This window comes from Sinohyriopsis cumingii, chromosome 8 (assembly GCF_028554795.1).
Source record: "Sinohyriopsis cumingii isolate HCF-2022 chromosome 8, ASM2855479v2, whole genome shotgun sequence".
Classification (NCBI taxonomy): Eukaryota; Metazoa; Mollusca; class Bivalvia; order Unionida; family Unionidae; genus Sinohyriopsis; species Sinohyriopsis cumingii.
In genome coordinates, this window is record NC_142968.1 from 102,732,868 (window position 1) to 102,751,996 (window position 19,129).

The 19,129-nt window shown below is 35.7% G+C and overlaps 1 protein-coding gene and 2 non-coding genes across 3 annotated transcripts; all 3 read left to right on the top strand.

Annotated features, from left to right (window-relative positions):
• Positions 1-85: 85 nt before the first annotated feature.
• LOC149794263 (small ribosomal subunit protein eS19-like) lies at positions 86-18,547 on the top strand. The gene is made up of 6 exons (XM_089968404.1): positions 86-104; positions 1,507-1,574; positions 8,579-8,679; positions 13,419-13,487; positions 16,038-16,152; positions 18,412-18,547. The coding sequence occupies exons 2-6, from the start codon at positions 1,507-1,509 to the stop codon at positions 18,494-18,496; spliced, it is 438 nt and encodes a 145-aa protein (XP_089824530.1). The 5' UTR covers positions 86-104; the 3' UTR covers positions 18,497-18,547.
• LOC149794264 (small nucleolar RNA SNORD57) lies at positions 2,747-2,816 on the top strand. Its single transcript, XR_016423097.1, has one exon. It is a non-coding gene; the product is annotated as a small nucleolar RNA SNORD57 (small nucleolar RNA).
• LOC149794265 (small nucleolar RNA SNORD57) lies at positions 4,543-4,612 on the top strand. The gene has a single exon (XR_016423098.1). It is a non-coding gene; the product is annotated as a small nucleolar RNA SNORD57 (small nucleolar RNA).
• Positions 18,548-19,129: the final 582 nt, after the last annotated feature.

Below are 19,129 nucleotides of genomic sequence, written 5' to 3' on the forward strand. Positions count from 1 at the left end.
CCCACCGCATGCACCGGAAATGATTATGAGTGACGTCCCTTGTATGGCCTCCCTCACTTCGCCACGTGCGTCCCCGTACCCAGTCTCTTTTTCAACTCGCAAACGTGAGTGAACATCGGTTATTTGTTGTCAACAAAAATTAAACTGACAGTATAGATTCGTAGTAAGAAACTAGGGTTCTAAAACAAAGAGTGTTAAAAGGGAACAAGAGTATCGTATTTGTATATGTAAACGAAACTTTTTTGGGTGCATATTATTCGCACAAATCTAAAATATTTGGTGAAACCCATTGAAGTGGGTGGGGGTAAGAACTCGTATAGAGAAAGCATGAGCCATTATGAGAAGCCTTTTAAATAACTACCATAACCAGTATATAATTGAATTAGATCAGTAATTTAATTAATGATCCATATTACTTTTAAAACTTAAGTTGGCGAAAGAATGTATATTTAAACAGCAGTATGTGTCTTAGAACTCTTAAAGTATTTGCACACCCTCCAGTTAGTCATACAATGTAAGACATAGCACATGTTTTTGTTTTAGTACTATGTCCAAATAACGGGCTTCGATGTTGTAATCGGAACGAGTAGTGATAGTTTCAGAAATATCTCGCTTGGTAGCCAATATCAGCACTTACACAAATTGATATGTAATTATACTTTGCTGCTTTTATCCTAGTGGAATCAAAATCTGACTAGCAAATGGACGCATTATCATTTTCTATTGACCACAGGAGTCTGACATTTTATAAGTAAATTATGGTGAAATCTCTGACATGAAATCACCTTGTCGGTAATATAAATGAAGACAGGGAGTGCAATTTTCTCACATGTCTTTTATCGCTTCAGAATTGCAGGAAGACTGAAAAACTACACATACATTCAAAAGACTACTCCTCACAAGTTAGAGAATTGCTTTGAAACTTTACACAGACATTCTTCTTGACTTCTAGCTGGTCCTAAATGAAAATGGCACTGTTCAAATGTCCAATATGGTCAGTCCTCTTGTATCTTCTTATTCCTACTTCTACAGAAAGGATGTTAATATAAACATGGAATTTCCAGTAATAGCTTTCTTGTGATGTCCATTTGGTTGTAAATGAAAATAGTGCTGATCTGACATTTACTATGGCTACCACTGCAACCACCTTGAAAATCCCTGCTGAATTTCTAGATGTACAAGGGAGTCTACTGTGCATGTGTTCTCCTACACATTTCCAACCTAGCTGATTGCTTGACTGGAGTTCATTTTAAGGGATATTCATCTCCAGCCTTTTGAACTTGTGAACTGAAATTTCAACAATTTAATTAATAACCTGATATTTTGTTTGTAGCACTGAATCAAGCTGTTAACTATCTGAATGAAGGCATCAGGCACAATTTTCTTGTAATAATTTGCCACTTATTTTGTGATTAGAGAAGAATATTTTTGTATTGTTTTTTGTTGTTATTTTTGGATAAAAATCTTCCGTTATATGCTGATTCAAAATGTACTTTATCATTGCAGATGGGTATATCCGTGAAGGACGTAGATGCCCACGAGTTTAACAAGGCTCTTGCAGCCTTTTTAAAAAAGTGAGTACAACTCTTAAATGAACGAATTTCGTTTCCCTTGTTATGAAAGGCACCAAAGGAGGGGGACTGATCATTCTTGTTCATGAGATGTCGATGTTTGCCCTAAGAGACTGCCAATAAATGATTTCTGAAATATCAAGAGTTGCATTCCCTCCCAGACTATTTAGCCTTACTTAAAACTTTTTAGCTCTCATTTACAACCTCTCTACACAACAGTTAAGTGTATGTGTGTGTATATATATATATATATATATATATATATATATATATATATATATATATATATATATATAATCTTATTGTTTTTTGGGATAACAATGTCTTGTACCATCTTGAGTATCTACTTGAATTCTTTAATTAGGAGGGCTGTTATACCCATTGTCATTACGGTATGTTATATCAATATAGATAAGCAAACTGGACTTGAGTTTAGGTAGAGTTAACTATACACCATACTAAATGAGGATGACAGTAGTCCCAATCTGATTAAAATCAAATCTCCACCGTCCTACGTGAAGATCTGACAGCTACTGCTTAGGGGTCATGTTCTGGTGACCTTGAAATTAGCCAATGGAAATGCAGCTTTCAAAAATCTGAATTGAATCAAATCATTTGGCACGCATTGATGCTTCACTACTACATTGCTCAGCCTCCCAAATGCGAAAATGCAAATTTTCATCTGATGGCTGATAAAATTAGCAATCATGGTAATAACATAGGCCACCAGAATATGACCTCTAAGTGGCAGCTGTTAGATCTTTACGTAGGACAATGGAGATTTGCTTTTAATCAGATTGACAATTTATCCTATATGCTTATCTGTTTTTTGCATTTAAACTTTGTTTCATTTGCAGAAAGATGTGAAAGTTAGTCAACTGTTTTGGCCTTTTGGTTCATTAGGGAAGACAAATGTGGTCAAATGAAGGGAGAACTACAAATTGAATTTGATCCGTTGATACATGTAGGGCAACTCTGTCGATACATTGTGGAACTATATATTTACATTTTAAACTGTCCGTAGCAGTCCGATCCATGGCCAAGACTTTCACATAGCAAAGAGATTGGAAGATAAAAGTCGGCCATGTAGATGTATGTGAATCCGTCGTGTTGTGAGGCAAATATTTGCTCAAACTGTTTAATTTTTCCTCTTTTTCTTTAGCTTTGTGGAGAGGATCAAGTGATGAAATGTTCATGAGCCTGACTCTCAATGGAGGTTCAAAACTGATTTAATGAGACTGATGATCCTCCACAGGCTACTTGCCTTTTGAGTCAAGATTTAAATTTTCACAGTTCAGTTGTATATACATAGATGCCAACCCTCATGAATTTCATGATTTCTTCAGAGATTCACAGATTCACACAGCAAGTCAAAAATTCACAAATTTTCCATTTCTCAATTATTTTAAATCTTTACTAAAATAACCGATTTCCTGTTAAGCGCTAGTCTTGATATTGGCAGTTGCCGAAACGGTCCGGTACTGCTGGTCACAATATTAGTAGAACCAAAGCCGATTATTACAGTTGGCCTGGTAGCAAGCATTTTAGCCTATTTTAATCTATATATATGAGTAGTTTTACAAATGCTTTTGAGAGAAACTGGGGCCTAACAGGAAATTTTCTCCGCATATGTGTCACCAACACTGATTTGAGTTACTGTTCAGTATCGCATGTAAGCTCTTGAAAATGTCTTCACCACCAAGGAAAAAGAAATGTATTGCTCAAAAAGTGAAGTTTAATTTGGAATATATCAAAAGTTGGCCGTGCATTCTGCCATTAAACATTGATATATATCATGCTTTTTGCACACAGTGTGCCACAAATTGTAGTATTGGGCATGGTGGCAGAGACGATGTGATGAAGCACATTGGTTGCAAAAAATGCATAAAAGTTGGGAAAATTAAGAATTCACAGATTTCAGCTCTGGGATATTTTAAGCCATCGACAGAAGACCTGCAAGCTACCAATGCTGAAGCATTATTTGTGAGTTTTCTTGTCGAACACAATCTACCTTTATCAGCTGGAGACCATGCTAAACATTTGTTCCAACAAATATATGTAGTGTTTTAGTTTTATATTGCGATCTTGATATAGTGTAGTATTGACGGTCAGAGTGGATGGAGTTATTGTCATGGTATTTTTCACTAATTCATGTCCAAATTCACTACATTGTGTCCCTGTTTTCACTGATTGTGAGTCTGAAACGTTGGCAGCTATGTATATAATAAGACTAAGTTGGACAGGTGTTAAATTTATAAATATGAAACTTTAATCTTTCTCATTGTGTTATTGTTAAATTTTTCTACATCCTTTAACTAGGTTATGTTTTGGTCACTCTTTCTCTTGTCTGAACAAATGACGTTTACTGGGCTGCATTAGGTTGTGTCTCTACATTCAGTCTGGCTTTTTTCTCTTCAGATCTGATTTTCATGCATATCCATCACCATTTGTTAGGGTGGTGGCTTCCCTCTTCTGTCCTGAGAGAGTTGACTCATGAACAGTAATTCTTGAGCTAATCGCATTTCAGAACACATGCCTTAATCATGTTTAGGAAAATGGAGTAATGCTTTTAATCAGATTGACAGTTGTCCTATATGCTCATGTTTTTGCATTTAAACTTTGTTTCATTTGCAGAAAGATGTGAAAGTTAGTCAACTGTTTTGGCCTTTTGGTTCATTAGGGAGGACAAATGTAAAATGAAGGGAGAACTACAAATTGAATTTGATCCGTTGATACATGTAGGGCAACTCTCCTTGTTGATACATTGTGGAACTATATATTTACATTTTAAACTATCCGTAGCAGTCTGATCCATGGCCAAGACTTTCACATAACAAAGAGACTGGAAGATAAAAGTCGGCCATGTAGATGTGTGTGAATCCGTCGTGTTTTGAGGCAAATATTTGTTCAAACTGTTTAATTTTTTTTAATTTTTTTATTTTTTTTTTTTATATTTAGCTTTATGGAGAGGATCAAGTGATGAAATGTTCATGAACCTGACTCTCAATGGAGGTTCAAAACTGATTTAATGAGACTGATGATCCTCCACAGGCTACTTGCCTTTTGAGTCAAGATTTAAATTTTCTCAGTTCAGTTATAATGAGACTAAGTTGGACAGGTGTTAAATTTATAAATATGAAACTTTAATCTTTCTCATTGTGTTATTGTTAAATTTTTCTATGTCCTTTAACTAGGTTCTGTTATGGTCACTCTTTCTCTTGTCTGAACAAATGACTTTTATTGAGCTGCATCAGATTGTGTCTCTACAGTCGGTCTGGCTTTTTTCTCTTCAGATCTGATTTTCATGCATATCCATCACCATTTGTTAGGGTGGTGGCTTCCCTCTTCTGTCCTGAGAGCTGACTCATGAACAGTAATTCTTGAGCTAATCGCATTTCAGAACACATGCCTTAATCCTGTCTAGGGCTTCAAGCTTCATTTTTAATGGTCCAAGTTTTGCCATGTATCCATTGTAAATGCACGCTGATTTAAACTTAGATGCCTAGTTGTTTGAATTTGTACAGCAAGAGCAATTGTTTGTTAACTATGGGGTCATTTATATTGGGAATGTATGATACTGTTCATTGTCTGTTTGATGTGTGGCAGTTGTCTGACACCACTACCAAGCAATGTGTGGATGTTGGCAGCTTTGAATTTTGGATATATTTGTATTTTTAATAAACCAATGCTCCATATCTTGAACAACCTTTAGCTATAAGATTGATTTCGATGATTATCAAATTAATTAATTTTTATATTTGGAAAAAAAAATCATTTTCTAACCAGTGCATTGTTTGGTGCTTGGTTACCTATGCCAGTTGAGGTCTTAAGATGCTTGTCATGACGTCTTTTTATGTACACAACTGTTTACGTATCTGGCTACTTCGGCTTGATATGAATGGCTCATCAGCTAAATTTGGTTGGCACATTGGGCCCTGGAACTTGCATTTTGTCATAGTTTGAAACTTGCATTCGTCTGGTTTTACAAATGCGGGCTTATATAAAAAAAACCAAACGCCCAACTCACAGAAAGGTTCATCTACAGATGATTTTGCTAGGCAAATGCTGGCTGATGATTTTGTTTGGCAAATACTGGCTGATGATGATGATTTGTACATTTTTAGTACATCAGGTTATTGGAGCTGGTAAAATAGTACTTGAAATACCAGTAAATGATTTTCAACCTGAAAATGATGCTGAATACAATTCCAATGTTAGATGGACAAAAAATAGATCGCATGCTGGCACACTAATTGGCAGTATTTCAAAATGTAAAAAAATACAAAAAATGATGCCTAATTAAAATACAGGCAGTTTAAATGTAGAGTGCAGTTTTCATTTCCTTTCTCAATGCAATTCAGCCCTTGAGGGATTATACTACTCTATGGATTAAAATAAATTTAATAAATAAAAATCTAGAATGAAACTGAAAAGTAAAGATATTTATTTTTATATTTATCGACTAGGGCATTGATGGATGAAAATTAATTTGGCATAGTAGTCATCAAAAGACTGATTCAAATAAGTGAAACATGAGCAGAACTTATGATGGTGAACAGTTTTATTTAGGAGCCAAGATATCCAAAAAACATTACCAACAAGTTTTTAAAAATTGTGCATAACCATAAAGGATAGTTTTCTGGCTTGTTCAGGCTAGCCATGCTCATGCCCTGTCAGACAGCAGACTGGGAAAGGTAGTTCTCAGCACACAGCAATGCTGATAAACAGATTGAACTATAACTATGGAACAGATTGAACTATAACTATGGAACAGATTGAACTATAACTATGGAACAGATTGAACTATAACTAAGTAATGACATTAATCCTTACACAAAAGATTCGAGGATTCGACTTAAGTATAGTTCAGCAGAGAGGAGGAGGGAGATGGATATTTAAGTGCTAAGTAATATTGAACTATGGCTGCTTGTCCCAACTTTTTTTTTGGTGATATGGGGAATTCCCCCTTTAGGTAAAATCGTGGCAACATCTTTCAGAGGTCTCGCTAGGATTTTAAAACTAGGAGTCCCACCATCAAAAGTTGCAGTCTCTTCTTTCCTACAGAATCAACACAGACGTGAGTGCATCTACTTTTAGATGGAGAGGTTTTCGTAATGTAATCACTCAATTTAATATAGCTTCATTACAACAGTCCACTGACAGGATTGCAAATTTATGGTTTATTTATTTGTCTACCTACTTGTGGTAATTTTAGGCAATGGTTAAATAGTATCTGATTTGCTGGGGTTTTTTTTCTGTATTTTCGCAAATATGTGTCAAGAAAAAACAGTTTAAACCATAAAGCGCATCTTGCGAATTCCACAACATAGCATTGTCCCATACATTTCTGACCTACATAATTTTAAAGTTAAATCTTTGATCAAACAATACCTTGACTTTGCTTTCAATGATTTGTATATTTTTCTGAAAATATTTGCCTGATGATTTACAAAAACAGACAATCTAATAAACTGGTACATCTCAGACTTAGTGAAGTCCTCCATTATTTCCCTTTAGGCCTACTGGTTCACTTACATTTTCAAACTAATTTTACAACGAATTATTTATTAATATTTATCCAGATGACCGATTCTGATCTTAAAATATATGTATGTTTTATTATCAGAGGATATCATGCAGGGAATTTATAGTTGCTACCTTACTCGGAAACGGGTTAATGGTCAGTCAGCTATCAAAACATATGCTTGTGAATGGGCAACAGTTTGTTTGTCAACGTGATTTATATCAAAACTGGGCCTAACTACTGATGTATTGATGAATACATTTAGCTACAATACTAGAACTAACCAAGCTAAGGCGAGGGGCATTTTTAAAAAAATATGGTCAGTCAAATGTACCTCATAAATAGCTCTTGTTTGTCCATCGGAGTGTCAGTCCCAGTAAGGACTTGTTCCAAACACAGCTAGGTATCACACACTTTCTTACACTTAGCCCCTATCCTATCTGAACTATCAATTCTCGCAGCTTTAGCACTCTTCTGAATCTCGTTACAAACTTCTTAAGTTTGCCGTTTAACCCCAAAATACTTATCCAAATTTACAAATGGCATTTTGTCTAAGCCTCAACATTCTCTTGCACGACCTATTCCGATACATTCGGAAATGAACACAATAACGAAAGCTAAACTTGTTTATTTGATGTACTTTTATAAATGACCACATGTACATCTCTGGGTCTTTCTGACTCTGAATTCAATCACTGTAAATATTGGTACCTTTTTCCTACTCTGTCGCCAGTCAAAGCGTTTGAACTTGCCGCCCAGCTATAGCATTATGTTCTTCTTGATGTACTCTTATAATGGCAACATGTATGTATGTCAAGGGGTCTTTCAGCCACTGAATTCTGTCATTGTAAGTATCAACACAGCTAATTGATCAACACATTTTCACACAAAGCATGTGGCTGAAGCAGGACAGGCAAATTTTTTAATTTTGCATCAAACCTATTATATACGTATGGAGGACTCCTGTCTCAGTGATTTAATGTGTCCAGTTCGTGTAATTAAGCGTTTCCAAGATCTTTGATCTTTGCATGATAAAATTAATTTACTGGTTTGGAGTCCAACCTGACAGAAGACAATGCATGAAAACAAATTAATTTTTATTCTTTAAACCATTTGCTTAAAAAATTTAATATCTACAACAACTTCAAAGAAAAGAAACTTGATGGATTGAATGAATTTGTTTACTACCATGTTAAGGAAAAGCGAAATTGACTATACTTCTCAACTAAAAGTAACAGTTATGTCTAGATTCCTGTGGTCAGATTTCTTTTAAGTGCCAGATGGTGAATTTCTCATATATGGAAATCCAAGAAAAATAATCCTTTATTGCTCTTTCATTTGTACCTTCAAAGAGTTTCCACTGCATGCTTGTTCTGTCACAAGACTGGCAAAAGCTGTTTGAGTTGTATAATGTTGCACATAATGTTGAGTAGATCTGTTGTACAGTTTAACAGTTTTGTAAATTTAAATTTTTTTAATGCAGATCTGGTAAGATGAAAGTGCCAGAATGGGCAGACGTAGTGAAGTTGGGAATATACAAGGAACTTGCCCCCTATGATGCAGACTGGTACTATAATAGAGCAGGTAAACACAATGAAATCATTTACAGCATTGTTACAATCAATCGGCAGGTTTAGTGAAAAAGAAGTGGACCATCCATTAGGAGTGGGTATTATGAGAAGTTCATACAACTTGAATTCCTTCTCAATCTTTTGAAGTGAAGAATACTTGAGAAACATCTTATATGTAAATGAGTTTGAGTTGCACAAGATATGCTACTGTTTGATTTACATCTTAACTCGAGCTGCATTACCACATTTCTTGTGAACTTACTTACATGAACAAATAAATATTTTTCAATGAATAGGTATCTCCTGTCTTGTATGATTTCGACTTTTGTGAAATTATTCCATATGAATTTTTTTCAGTTAAATTTGTTTAGTGAAGACAGTGAAATAATGTTATTTGTCTAAAGAAAAAGAAAAGAATTCGTTATCGGCTAAAATGAATGGTATTAAAGTTAAGTACATATTATTCCATGAAAATTAAAGGCAGTGAAACCCAAAATTTCAAGTTAAACAATTTAGATATTAATGTGACCACTCTTGGGAATGTAGCTATTACATAAGTTGGGGCTTGGCAGTACAAAAAATAATGTGTTTTAAAAAACATTATGTTTGTAAAGTCTAAGGTACAAAAAAAAGGTAACAACATTGAGAAGGACATCAGAATATTTACATGATAATCACTGCACTGGACATAATTGTGCTAAGGCAGCATGCTAGTGCAGTATGTTGTTTGAGAGTGCTTACAGATGTGTCCTGGTAGGTGTTGAGGCTAGGAACGTGCCATAGTGTGCAATGCAATTGCCGTTAGAGTTGCGAACAGCTACCTGCCCATTGATAATAAACCGGGTAATAAAATAAGTCACCAGGTACTTGTTTAGTGTATATGGGTTTTCTACCAGTGCATGTTGTCCAAAAGGCCCATGGCTTGTAAAAGCAGCACTCATTTTGTTTTCAAGTTGATGATCATTTTGATGCAGCTGGGAATACATGACATGTATTTGTTCAGTGCCAAGTAGAGTTCTGCCAGTTAGTAAATGTTTGACTTTATTCTCTTAGGTTGCTTTCCCCTGTAACAACCCAATGATTGAGCCGCAGGTGATTGTGTTCAGTGGCAAGTATGAGAAGCTTGCTATTTAATATTGCCACACAATTGACATGTGTTCTGTTGCCAACTTTAATAGATTTCACAAACTGTATGATAGAAGTCCAAGCTTAGTCTCTACTTAATGACAGTGAGGCCTAGGAAATGGAGTTCAGTGATTCACTAGATGACAGTTTCATCCACAATTTGCTATATTTGCTTAGTATTTTGATAAAAATGTATACAAAATCAGCATTTCTTTTATTTACACTTTAACCACTGAAAAAATACACTTTTTCCTGCTGTTCATTCCTTGTCAACCTGCAACAAAGTAGTTTAGGTTTGTACACATTTAAAATGTTTGTACAAATTTAGTACAATTTTCCTTTGATTGGGTACCCAGGTAACTGATTGTTCTTATCAACTGGTACCCAGTAGATGTTTGCTAAAATTTTCATAGCTCTAGTTGTCTTGCATTCAAAGATGCTATCTATTTTCATTATTTTCGTTGTGTACATAAAATGTGATGTAGCAGTGTTTCCAGGAAATCATGTTGTTTACACAATAATAGCCGATGACCTTAAAATCAAAATTCTTTCTGTCCATTGGGTGCACTGTATGTCTGTGTTCGCAGTTGAAGTTTACATTCCAAGTCTTAGCCACTTGAAATATCTGACATGTGAATAACTTTGGCAACTAAGGTGCATCATAATTGTAATGGATTTATATTCTTAAAGGAAGAGTGATTTTGCAAAACTTTTTCCAATTGTTAAATACCAGCCAAGGTTGCTGTTCTTGTCCTAATGACCTAGAGCAAGCTGATGAGGTGTTGTCTGCTAATTCATTAGCACAAATTATCAGTCGCAAGCACACATTAAGACAGATTGCTGCAACTGTGTTGGACAAGCACTGATGTAAATGGTAAATGATTTATGGCATTTGATCCCATGTGGCAGTTATTTATTGTGGTTTTTGTATGATGACTATCAGTACAGTATCTGATGAGTGTATAAGAACCGATCATCAAACCCATTTACAGCTGGATGCATGAACTTTACAATTTCAACATTGGGGGCCCCGAGTGGCCGAGTGGTCTAAAGCGCTCTCCGTTACGGATCACTGCCATCTTACCTCTGTCTGCGTAGGTTCGAGTCTCGGATTCGGCCAATGTGGGTATGTGAGAAAGCTTGTCAGTAGCTTCTCGAGGGTCGGTGGTTCTTTCCACGGTTTTCCGGGTTCTTCCTCCACCATTAATACTTGCCGCCATGTATAGCCTATTGTGTGCTGAAAAATGGCGTTAAACCCTACAACAACAACAACAACAATTTCATCATTAGATTGCCCTAGTTTATTAGCTTATGTTGATGGCTTGAAACATCGTCAGTTATAGTCATGCTTTAAGAAAGCAATAAAAATGTCAACACTGCATTGGAAAATGGCATTAAAAACGATATAATTTTTTTCTGACCTGTTTGTGTAATATGAACTTGTGAAATTAGATTTCAGTTGTTGTTGTAATCCCAGCATCCAGCGCATTTTGTGAAAGGCGATTTTCACAAAAAAATATCCTTTAGAAAATGTAGAAACATGCTGAACCATGAGAATTGTAACAGGTTTTTGATGATTAGACTTGGTAGCAGTCTCCATCTTGAAATGGCTGTACTGCCTATAGTTGGAACTTTTGGTGACATGAAACAAGGAGAAAAACAACTCACTTATTCTATCAATTTAAATGTATACAAAGTATTGTTGCTTTACAAAGTCGGTAAAATTATAGTCATTATGTTAAACTTCCAAGCCGTTAATTTTTTGTTAAATTGAATAGTTGATGCTGTTCAGGTGTGTTGTATTTATTACTCAGAAATTGGCTTATAAACATTATCAAGGAAGAACACCAGTGTTGGCTAATCTTGCATATACTATAGGACAAGATGATATTTGTATCCAAGTAAAGTTCATTGTTTCACCTGTGGACTTTATTTCTACATTACATTCCCAACAAAGGGCAAGGTTATAAAATCCTCTCGGTTTTCTTTGTACAGATGTGTCCATGTGAAAATTTTACGATCGTTTAATTTGACACTTGCCAAGGCTAATCCGGTGGATGGATCAGACCTGCCATAAGTCATATGAACATGGTTCTTAAAAAATGTACTTAAGGAATATAACCAACAACTAGGAAAAATGGTTGTTGCCAAAAAATACAGATAATTGGTTCATCCATGTTTGATGTGGATTCAGGTTTCATATTAGAATTAGTGGAATTAGTCAGGGAACCAGACAACTTTACAGCAGCACCTCAGATGCTTTAAACTGCACCTATTTGTTCATGGAAAGCGTCTGCATGATCAAACTTTGTAATAGACTTTTTTATATAAAAAAATGCTATTCAGCAAGTGATGCATAATGAAGATAATAATTAAGCCCCTTAAAAAGTGTAATCATCACAAAAGAATGTGAAGGAAAATTCAGATTCTTTTGAATAAAAGCAGGAGGGGACACAAACGTTTATCAGATGTCAGTTTGAGTATGTCTTATGGTGGGAGATGCTGTTACTGTCATGTGAAAATGGAAGAAGAAAACACTCCAAGAATTACGTCAGTTTGAGAGATGGCAACAAGCCATTGAGCTTCAACTGTACTAGTGGTCAATAAGGTCCACATGAACATAATGTTTACCCTAGCAGCATTTTTTCAAATATGGAACTTTTACACTTTTAGCAGGGGCCCCGAGTGATCTGAAGCGCTCTCCGTTATGGATCTCTGCGTGGGTTTTAGTCTCAGGTTCGGCTAATGTGGGTATGTGAGAAAGCTTACCAGTAGCTTCTTGTGGGTCGGTGGTTCTTTCCGGGGTTTTTCCTCCACCATCAATACTGGCCGCCATGTATAGCCTATCCTGTGCTGAAAAATGGCGTTAAACCCTACAGCAACAACACTTTTAGCAGCATAAGATATTTTGTTACACATTATTAAATCTGGTCAAATTTGCAGGAATAAAATCCACTTCCTTACCGAGACTCGTGTTGGGGTTGGCAGGTCTGCTGCACACATACGTTCATGAGTCTGGCACACTAACCATTGAGCCACACAGGGTCCTTAGGAAGATTAAATTAAAGGAACCGAGAAATGTAAAACTTGTAAAGTTTTGTCTGAATTATGTGCCATACATAAAACGATTAAAAGGATTTGATGTTTATGTGGACATTCCTCAGGAAAACTTAGTTGGTGTTTCCTCAGTGGAAGACTGAGAGCCAAACTTTGGCATCAAAATGGGTCAGAAATAGAAATTTCAGGTTTCAAATGCACAAATGAGGGTGCAAGGGAAACGATGTAAAGTTAAATATTGAACCATGTTCATAACTGTTTGGAATATGTGGAATCTATGGAATTCCATATGATATCTTGTGAATATGTTCAGAATCACATTGATTTAGAGCATTTTGGGGTACACCAGGAAAATGTGATATGCAGAAAAGGATTAAAAAGTTATTTCAAGAAGTTTTAAGAATGGTGCAGCACTCATCAGATTGCATCGATGTGTCCATGAACCTTATTAAGAATTGTCTGGAATCATTGGAAACGTGCTCTAGATGAGATTAGATTTTTAAGGTCTTTCATTCTTTACCACAGCATGGTTTTGTTGACATTTATTTTAAATTCTTTCTTTTGTTTCAGCCTCTATATGCAGACATTTATACATCAGAGCACCTGTTGGTGTGGGGGCTTTCACAAAAATTTATGGAGGTAAGCTTAAATTTTCATACTGTATTGTGTAGGGTTCCTTGGATAATTAATATTTAGCTACTTGAAGACAAAACTCGTTTTTTAGGTTTGAAATGAGATGGGTTGGACAGTCCTTCCATGAGTCCAATTTTCTTCATTTTTCCTACTTTTTTCAAGACTGTTTCTCATTTTATAACTTATTTCAAAATTGCCTTGCTAACCTGACCTTTTTCTAAATTTTAAGTTGAAAATTAATTACACACCGCATGAACAACTTGTAGGATTGTGAATTCTGATATGGTCTGTGTGATGTAAGGCATAGATGGAGACAACCTAGATTAAATAGAGTCCATTTCAGTACAGCTTGTGCAATTTTTCTTTCTCCACATATCAAGATTGGGCAGTTAATGTTGAACTCTGATAGAAAATAAGTGCTTACAAGTCCTCACCATGACTCTGCAGCCACACCTTGTGCAACTCCATAGGGGATTGGTGGAGGCTGAGTGACATTTGAAAAGTCCACGCATGAAGACCTACAATGGAAAGACGTCTGACAATGCTAACGAATTTGGCGCAAATTTCACAACTTTTTCAGGGATTCATATAGCAAGCCAAATATTCATGATTTTCCAATTCTCATTTATTTTAAATCTTTAATAAAATAACCAATTTCCCATTAAGCTAGTTGTGATATTGGCAGTTGCTGAAACAGTCTGGTACTGCTGGTCGCGATATTAGTATAACTACAGCTGATTAGTACAGTTGGCGTGGTAGCAAGCATTTTAGCCTATTTTAATCTATATGTGTAAGAGTAGTTTTACAAATGCTTTTGAGAGAAACTGGGGCCTAACCAGAATTTTACTCCGCGCATGCGTCACCAACACCGATTTAAGTTAATGTTCAGCATCGCATGTAAGATCTGAAAATGTCTTCACCACCAAGGAAAAAGAAATGTATTGCTCAAAAAGTGATGTTTAATTTGGAATATATCAAAAATTGGCTGTGCATTCTGCCATTAAACATTGATATGCATTTTGCACACAGTGTGCCACAATTTGTAGTATTGGGCATGGTGGCAGAGACGATGTGAGGAAGCACATCTGTTGCAAAAAACATATAGAATTTGGGAAAATTAAGAATTTGCATTTGCAGATTTCAGCTCTGGAATATTTTAATCATCGACCTGCAAGCTACCAACGCTGAAGCGTTATTTGTGAGTTTCCTTGTTGAACACAATCTACTTTTATCAGCTGGAGACCATGCTAAACATTTGTTCCAACAAATGTTCCCGGACTCGAGAATCGCTTTAAAATTTTTCTGTGGAAAAACCAAAAGTGCTGCAGCTCCTGTGCATTCCTCACAGCAACAGTGACAGCGAAACAGTATTTTCTCTAGTGAGGAAATATAAGACAGACTTTAGGGCCTCCTTAGCTGCAGACAATTTGTCAGCAATTTAAGTCACCAAGATCAACCAGCAGGCAAGAAGTCTGATATGTTTAGAAAACAAATTTACGATCAAGCCGTTGAGGAAGTTCAAGTCTGCCACAGTATCATGTCTTGATCAATAACCACAAGAACATGTGAAGTTTATGAATACCATAATAAATAGAAATGCAAATATATTTCTGCATATATGTAGTGTTTTAGTTTTATATTGCGATCTTGATATAGTATTGACTGTCAGAGTCGATAGTTATTTTCATGGCATTTTTCACTAACTCATGTCCAGATGCACTACTTTTTATTCCTATTTTCACTAATTGCGAGCCTGGAAGGTTAGCAGCTATGGAAAGACAAAGAAAACAAATATTCCCACCATTCCCTCCTTATACTAAGGCTCATGCTGAAAGTATTTTCCAGCACTCTTAATTTATCATTCATCCTGTACTACATCCCCGTGGAACAGAACTCTGAATTTTTATAATACTTGTGCTACTGCAGAGATGCTTATTGTCCCAATTTGGTATGAACAACCCTGAATTTTCAAGCCTGTTCATGATTCATGCTGATATTGACAAAATTCATGATTTGTTATTTTAAAAATATAAAAGGAATATTAGTGGGTGAGGTGTTAAAGCCATATGAGAATTTTTTCAGTCTTTTCTTGTCTTTTCTGGTAATTGGTGACATTGTAACGTATTCTCAGCTTCCAGCACATAACTTGAGAAATGTTTTGGTCCTTTTTGGTTTTTCTTTTAATTTCTGACACAAGACCATTTTCCAGCATATAATGTGATTTGCATGCAGCTCACCTTTGCATCTTATGAGATAGAACCATTGCTTTCGATGATTGCTAGAACCGCAGGAACTGACTATAACGTAAATTAAGCATCACATGTATCTTTCAAGCTGACCATGTTGGGTCAGTTGACCCATGTTATATTGCCCTGAACCTCTTGGTTGCAGTGTGAAATCTGACGTTCCATCTGGTCCACTTGATTATGTGATGGTCATTTTTTTTACGTTATGATAATTACATTTTTTTAATATGAGCATTTTGGAGGATTCTAATTTTGTTCACATTAAATTTGTATCCTGTTCCTTGAAAGTTCACTCAATTTTTGTTTACAGGTCGTAAGAATAATGGCACAACTCCCAGCCATTACTGCAGAGGTAGTGCCTCTGTAGCTAGAAAAGTCATGCAGAGTCTGGAGGGACTTAAACTGGTGGAGAAAGATCCCAATGGGTAAGACAACCCACTCAAATCATCCCCACCCCTCCCATCCCATTTATTTCTGTGGATCTTTTGATTGCCTAGAAGATGGCTTATAATCCACGTTTTTGTTTGATGAAAAATGGTGCCCTTTTATTCACATTTGAGGTTTGATTTGGGTATGAAATGATTTCAGGCTGAATTTTATTCTTTGGAAAGATGATTTTTGTGCATGTTTTAATGTTACATCTTTTCTGTAAATGCCATATGAGACTTTAGTCAAGGTGCTCACACAGTAAATCTTTGCATTTGAATGTTGGAAGTACATAGGATGGGGGGGGACATCATTCCTTTGGTTTCTCCATGTAACTGTAGGACTATCTGTTCTATGGGTCAGTGTTTTCCTTTACGCACATTTGTGCGTCAGGGACGCACGCAGGAGAAAATTGATGCACACATTTTGTTGCCGTGCGTATTTTTGACGCAGAGGATTTTCATAATGTGATCAGGGTCTATTTAATACACAATGCATTGGACGATGGATGGCATCGTATATACTTTGATCATATGCATTGACTGGTTCCCCACTTTGTTTGTTCCTTGCCTTGCGTTTATCTGTTCGTATAGCAGAGTGCAACGCAGGGAATATTCGAAACAATGAACCAGACTAGCATAGGCAATGTTATGGCAGAGTAGGTTCCCCATATCTCGTGAGCTCTCACGCGATTTTCATTGAGCTCAGCAAGCTGTCATCTAGATGTTTAATCTCAATGCATGTTGCACTAGAAAGTAATCTCCAGATTAAAACGCCATGCACTAAAAATCATTAGTGAAGAAAGTGAAAGAAGCAGAACACAAGAGTAACTGAGGATCTAACTTTAATGAAAAATGGAGAAAATAATGCCCTTGACTGGAATAAGGTATTCATACATTAGGATTACCGGTGTGACTTATGATCGCATGATTGCGAAGACTGCAAAAGTGAATAATCCTTTCTTGACAGGGTTTTAGAATTTTAAACAATCTTCCCTCATTCGCCACAAGATATCTGGAGAACACATTATAACCCAAGACATTCTTTCACAACAAAGAAATCGGTAAATTTGCATAGACAAATGCGTTATTTGGATGACAAAGACAGCAGGTCATTGCAGAATTTGTTGGTTTTTAACTTTGTTGCAATAAAAGATAGATCTTAAAGTTCAAGTGTAACTTATTTGAAAGAAGATGAATCATTATCCTCCTTGATGTTTGGATAATTATATTCTAGGACGAAGTACATTGAAACCGATGATAGTACACATTTTATGAAAGGCAGTAATTTGACTGCCATTTTGTTAAAAAGATTTATTTGGATTTTTGTATTGGCTTGTATGTAATGTGTTGGGATATAATATTGCTTGATATTGGTTATAAGGAGACTGTTAAAAGTACGACTTTAAAAGAAAAATGAACTATTCTTTGAATGGACAATGCATTTGTTTGTTAATTGTGCATGTTGATTTATTTGTATGTATAGAGAGAGAGAGAGAGAGAGAGAGAATGTTGTGCAAGTTGCAATATCCTATTTCAAGCTGAAAAAGTACGAGTCATATGAAAATTTGTCAGTACATTTTTGACACACACACACACACACCCCATTTTTTATTTGACCCCCAGTTCTGACACCAAGGGTTTTTTTTACCCTCAATTTTACATCAGGGGGATACACTGATGGGTGTGTCCTCTCCCCCACCCCCAAAAAGTTTAAATTCCTGTACAGGTTTGGTGTCCATTTATGATGGACCACATTGGACTTGTATCGTGTGAGAGAAGTTTGTTTTAATTCAATTCAGTTAAGAAACTTTATGGTGATGTAGCTCTTGATAAAGCTTAGACTATTTGAGGAAATGTCTTGCATAACATACTATGACCCCACCTTTAAAAAAAAAGGATTTTGTTCTTTATCTTGATTTTCTGTTTTATGCACATTTGACAGAATTTCATATTCTTAACTTTTTATCTTTTATCATGTAATATTTTGTTTACACTTATTTGGAAGCATTTATCTTCCCAATGTTTTTATGTAATTTTTTATCTTAACATTTTAGAATTATACTTTTAATTGGCACCATATAGCCATTAATGTGCTAAGATACCATTAAATGTCATTGCATTCATACACACACACACACACACATGCATGAGGAGGTTTCTGGCCGTGTTCCTTTGAACGTGGGTCAGTTACCATGATTTATGTAAAATGTCATATCACCAATAAATGTCATGTCATCAATTGCATTCTTGTTGCAGAGGTCGTAGACTGACATCTCAGGGCAGGAGGGACCTGGACAGAATTGCATCCCAGATCAAGACAAAGAAGGCAGCTCCGAAATAAATGCTAAACTTTGTTTCAGTCTAATGTAAAATAAAGGGGAAAAAAATCTTGTTTTCATCTGGTGTCATTCATTTTACTGCCTTAATTTTTATTGTGTTTCATTGAATGAAATTATCCTTGTTCCTCCAAGGAGTTGATGAACAAACGATGTCTAATTGGTCCTGAATGAAAATAGTTCTGCTCCAACATCTAATATGGCCACCATGAAAATCTTATCACTACTACTGAAGGGTCATATAAGCATATGATTGCAACAATGGCCATTTGGGGAAAAAAAATTCTTCTCACTACACCCCAGATTTAGACCTGCCAACTCTTACAATTTTGCTATAAGTCTTATGAAAATTACCCTTAAAATACAGACTTGTGGCATACTAGCAAAAACTACGGAAAAATTATTGTTGCCGAAATATCCGGATAATTGGTTCATCCGTATTTTATTTGGATTCATGGAACCAGACAAACTTTACAGAAGCACTCCAGATGCTTTAAACTGAACCTATTTGTTTTTGCAAAGCGTCTGCATGCTCAAACTGTTGATTATAGAATTTTTAAAAATAATGTCCAGAAAGTGATTAATGTTTAAGACAAAAGGGAAAATAAGCTTCTAGAAAAGTGTTAATAATCAACACA

Excerpts from the sequence above, each read along its gene's own strand:
- LOC149794263 (XM_089968404.1), top strand. The coding sequence starts at position 1,507 with ATGGGTATATCCGTGAAGGACGTAGATGCCCACGAGTTTAACAAGGCT. Across the intron at positions 8,680-13,418 it reads CTGGTACTATAATAGAGCAG|CCTCTATATGCAGACATTTA; the intron begins GTAAACACAATG and ends CTTTTGTTTCAG. Across the intron at positions 13,488-16,037 it reads TTTCACAAAAATTTATGGAG|GTCGTAAGAATAATGGCACA; the intron begins GTAAGCTTAAAT and ends TTTTGTTTACAG.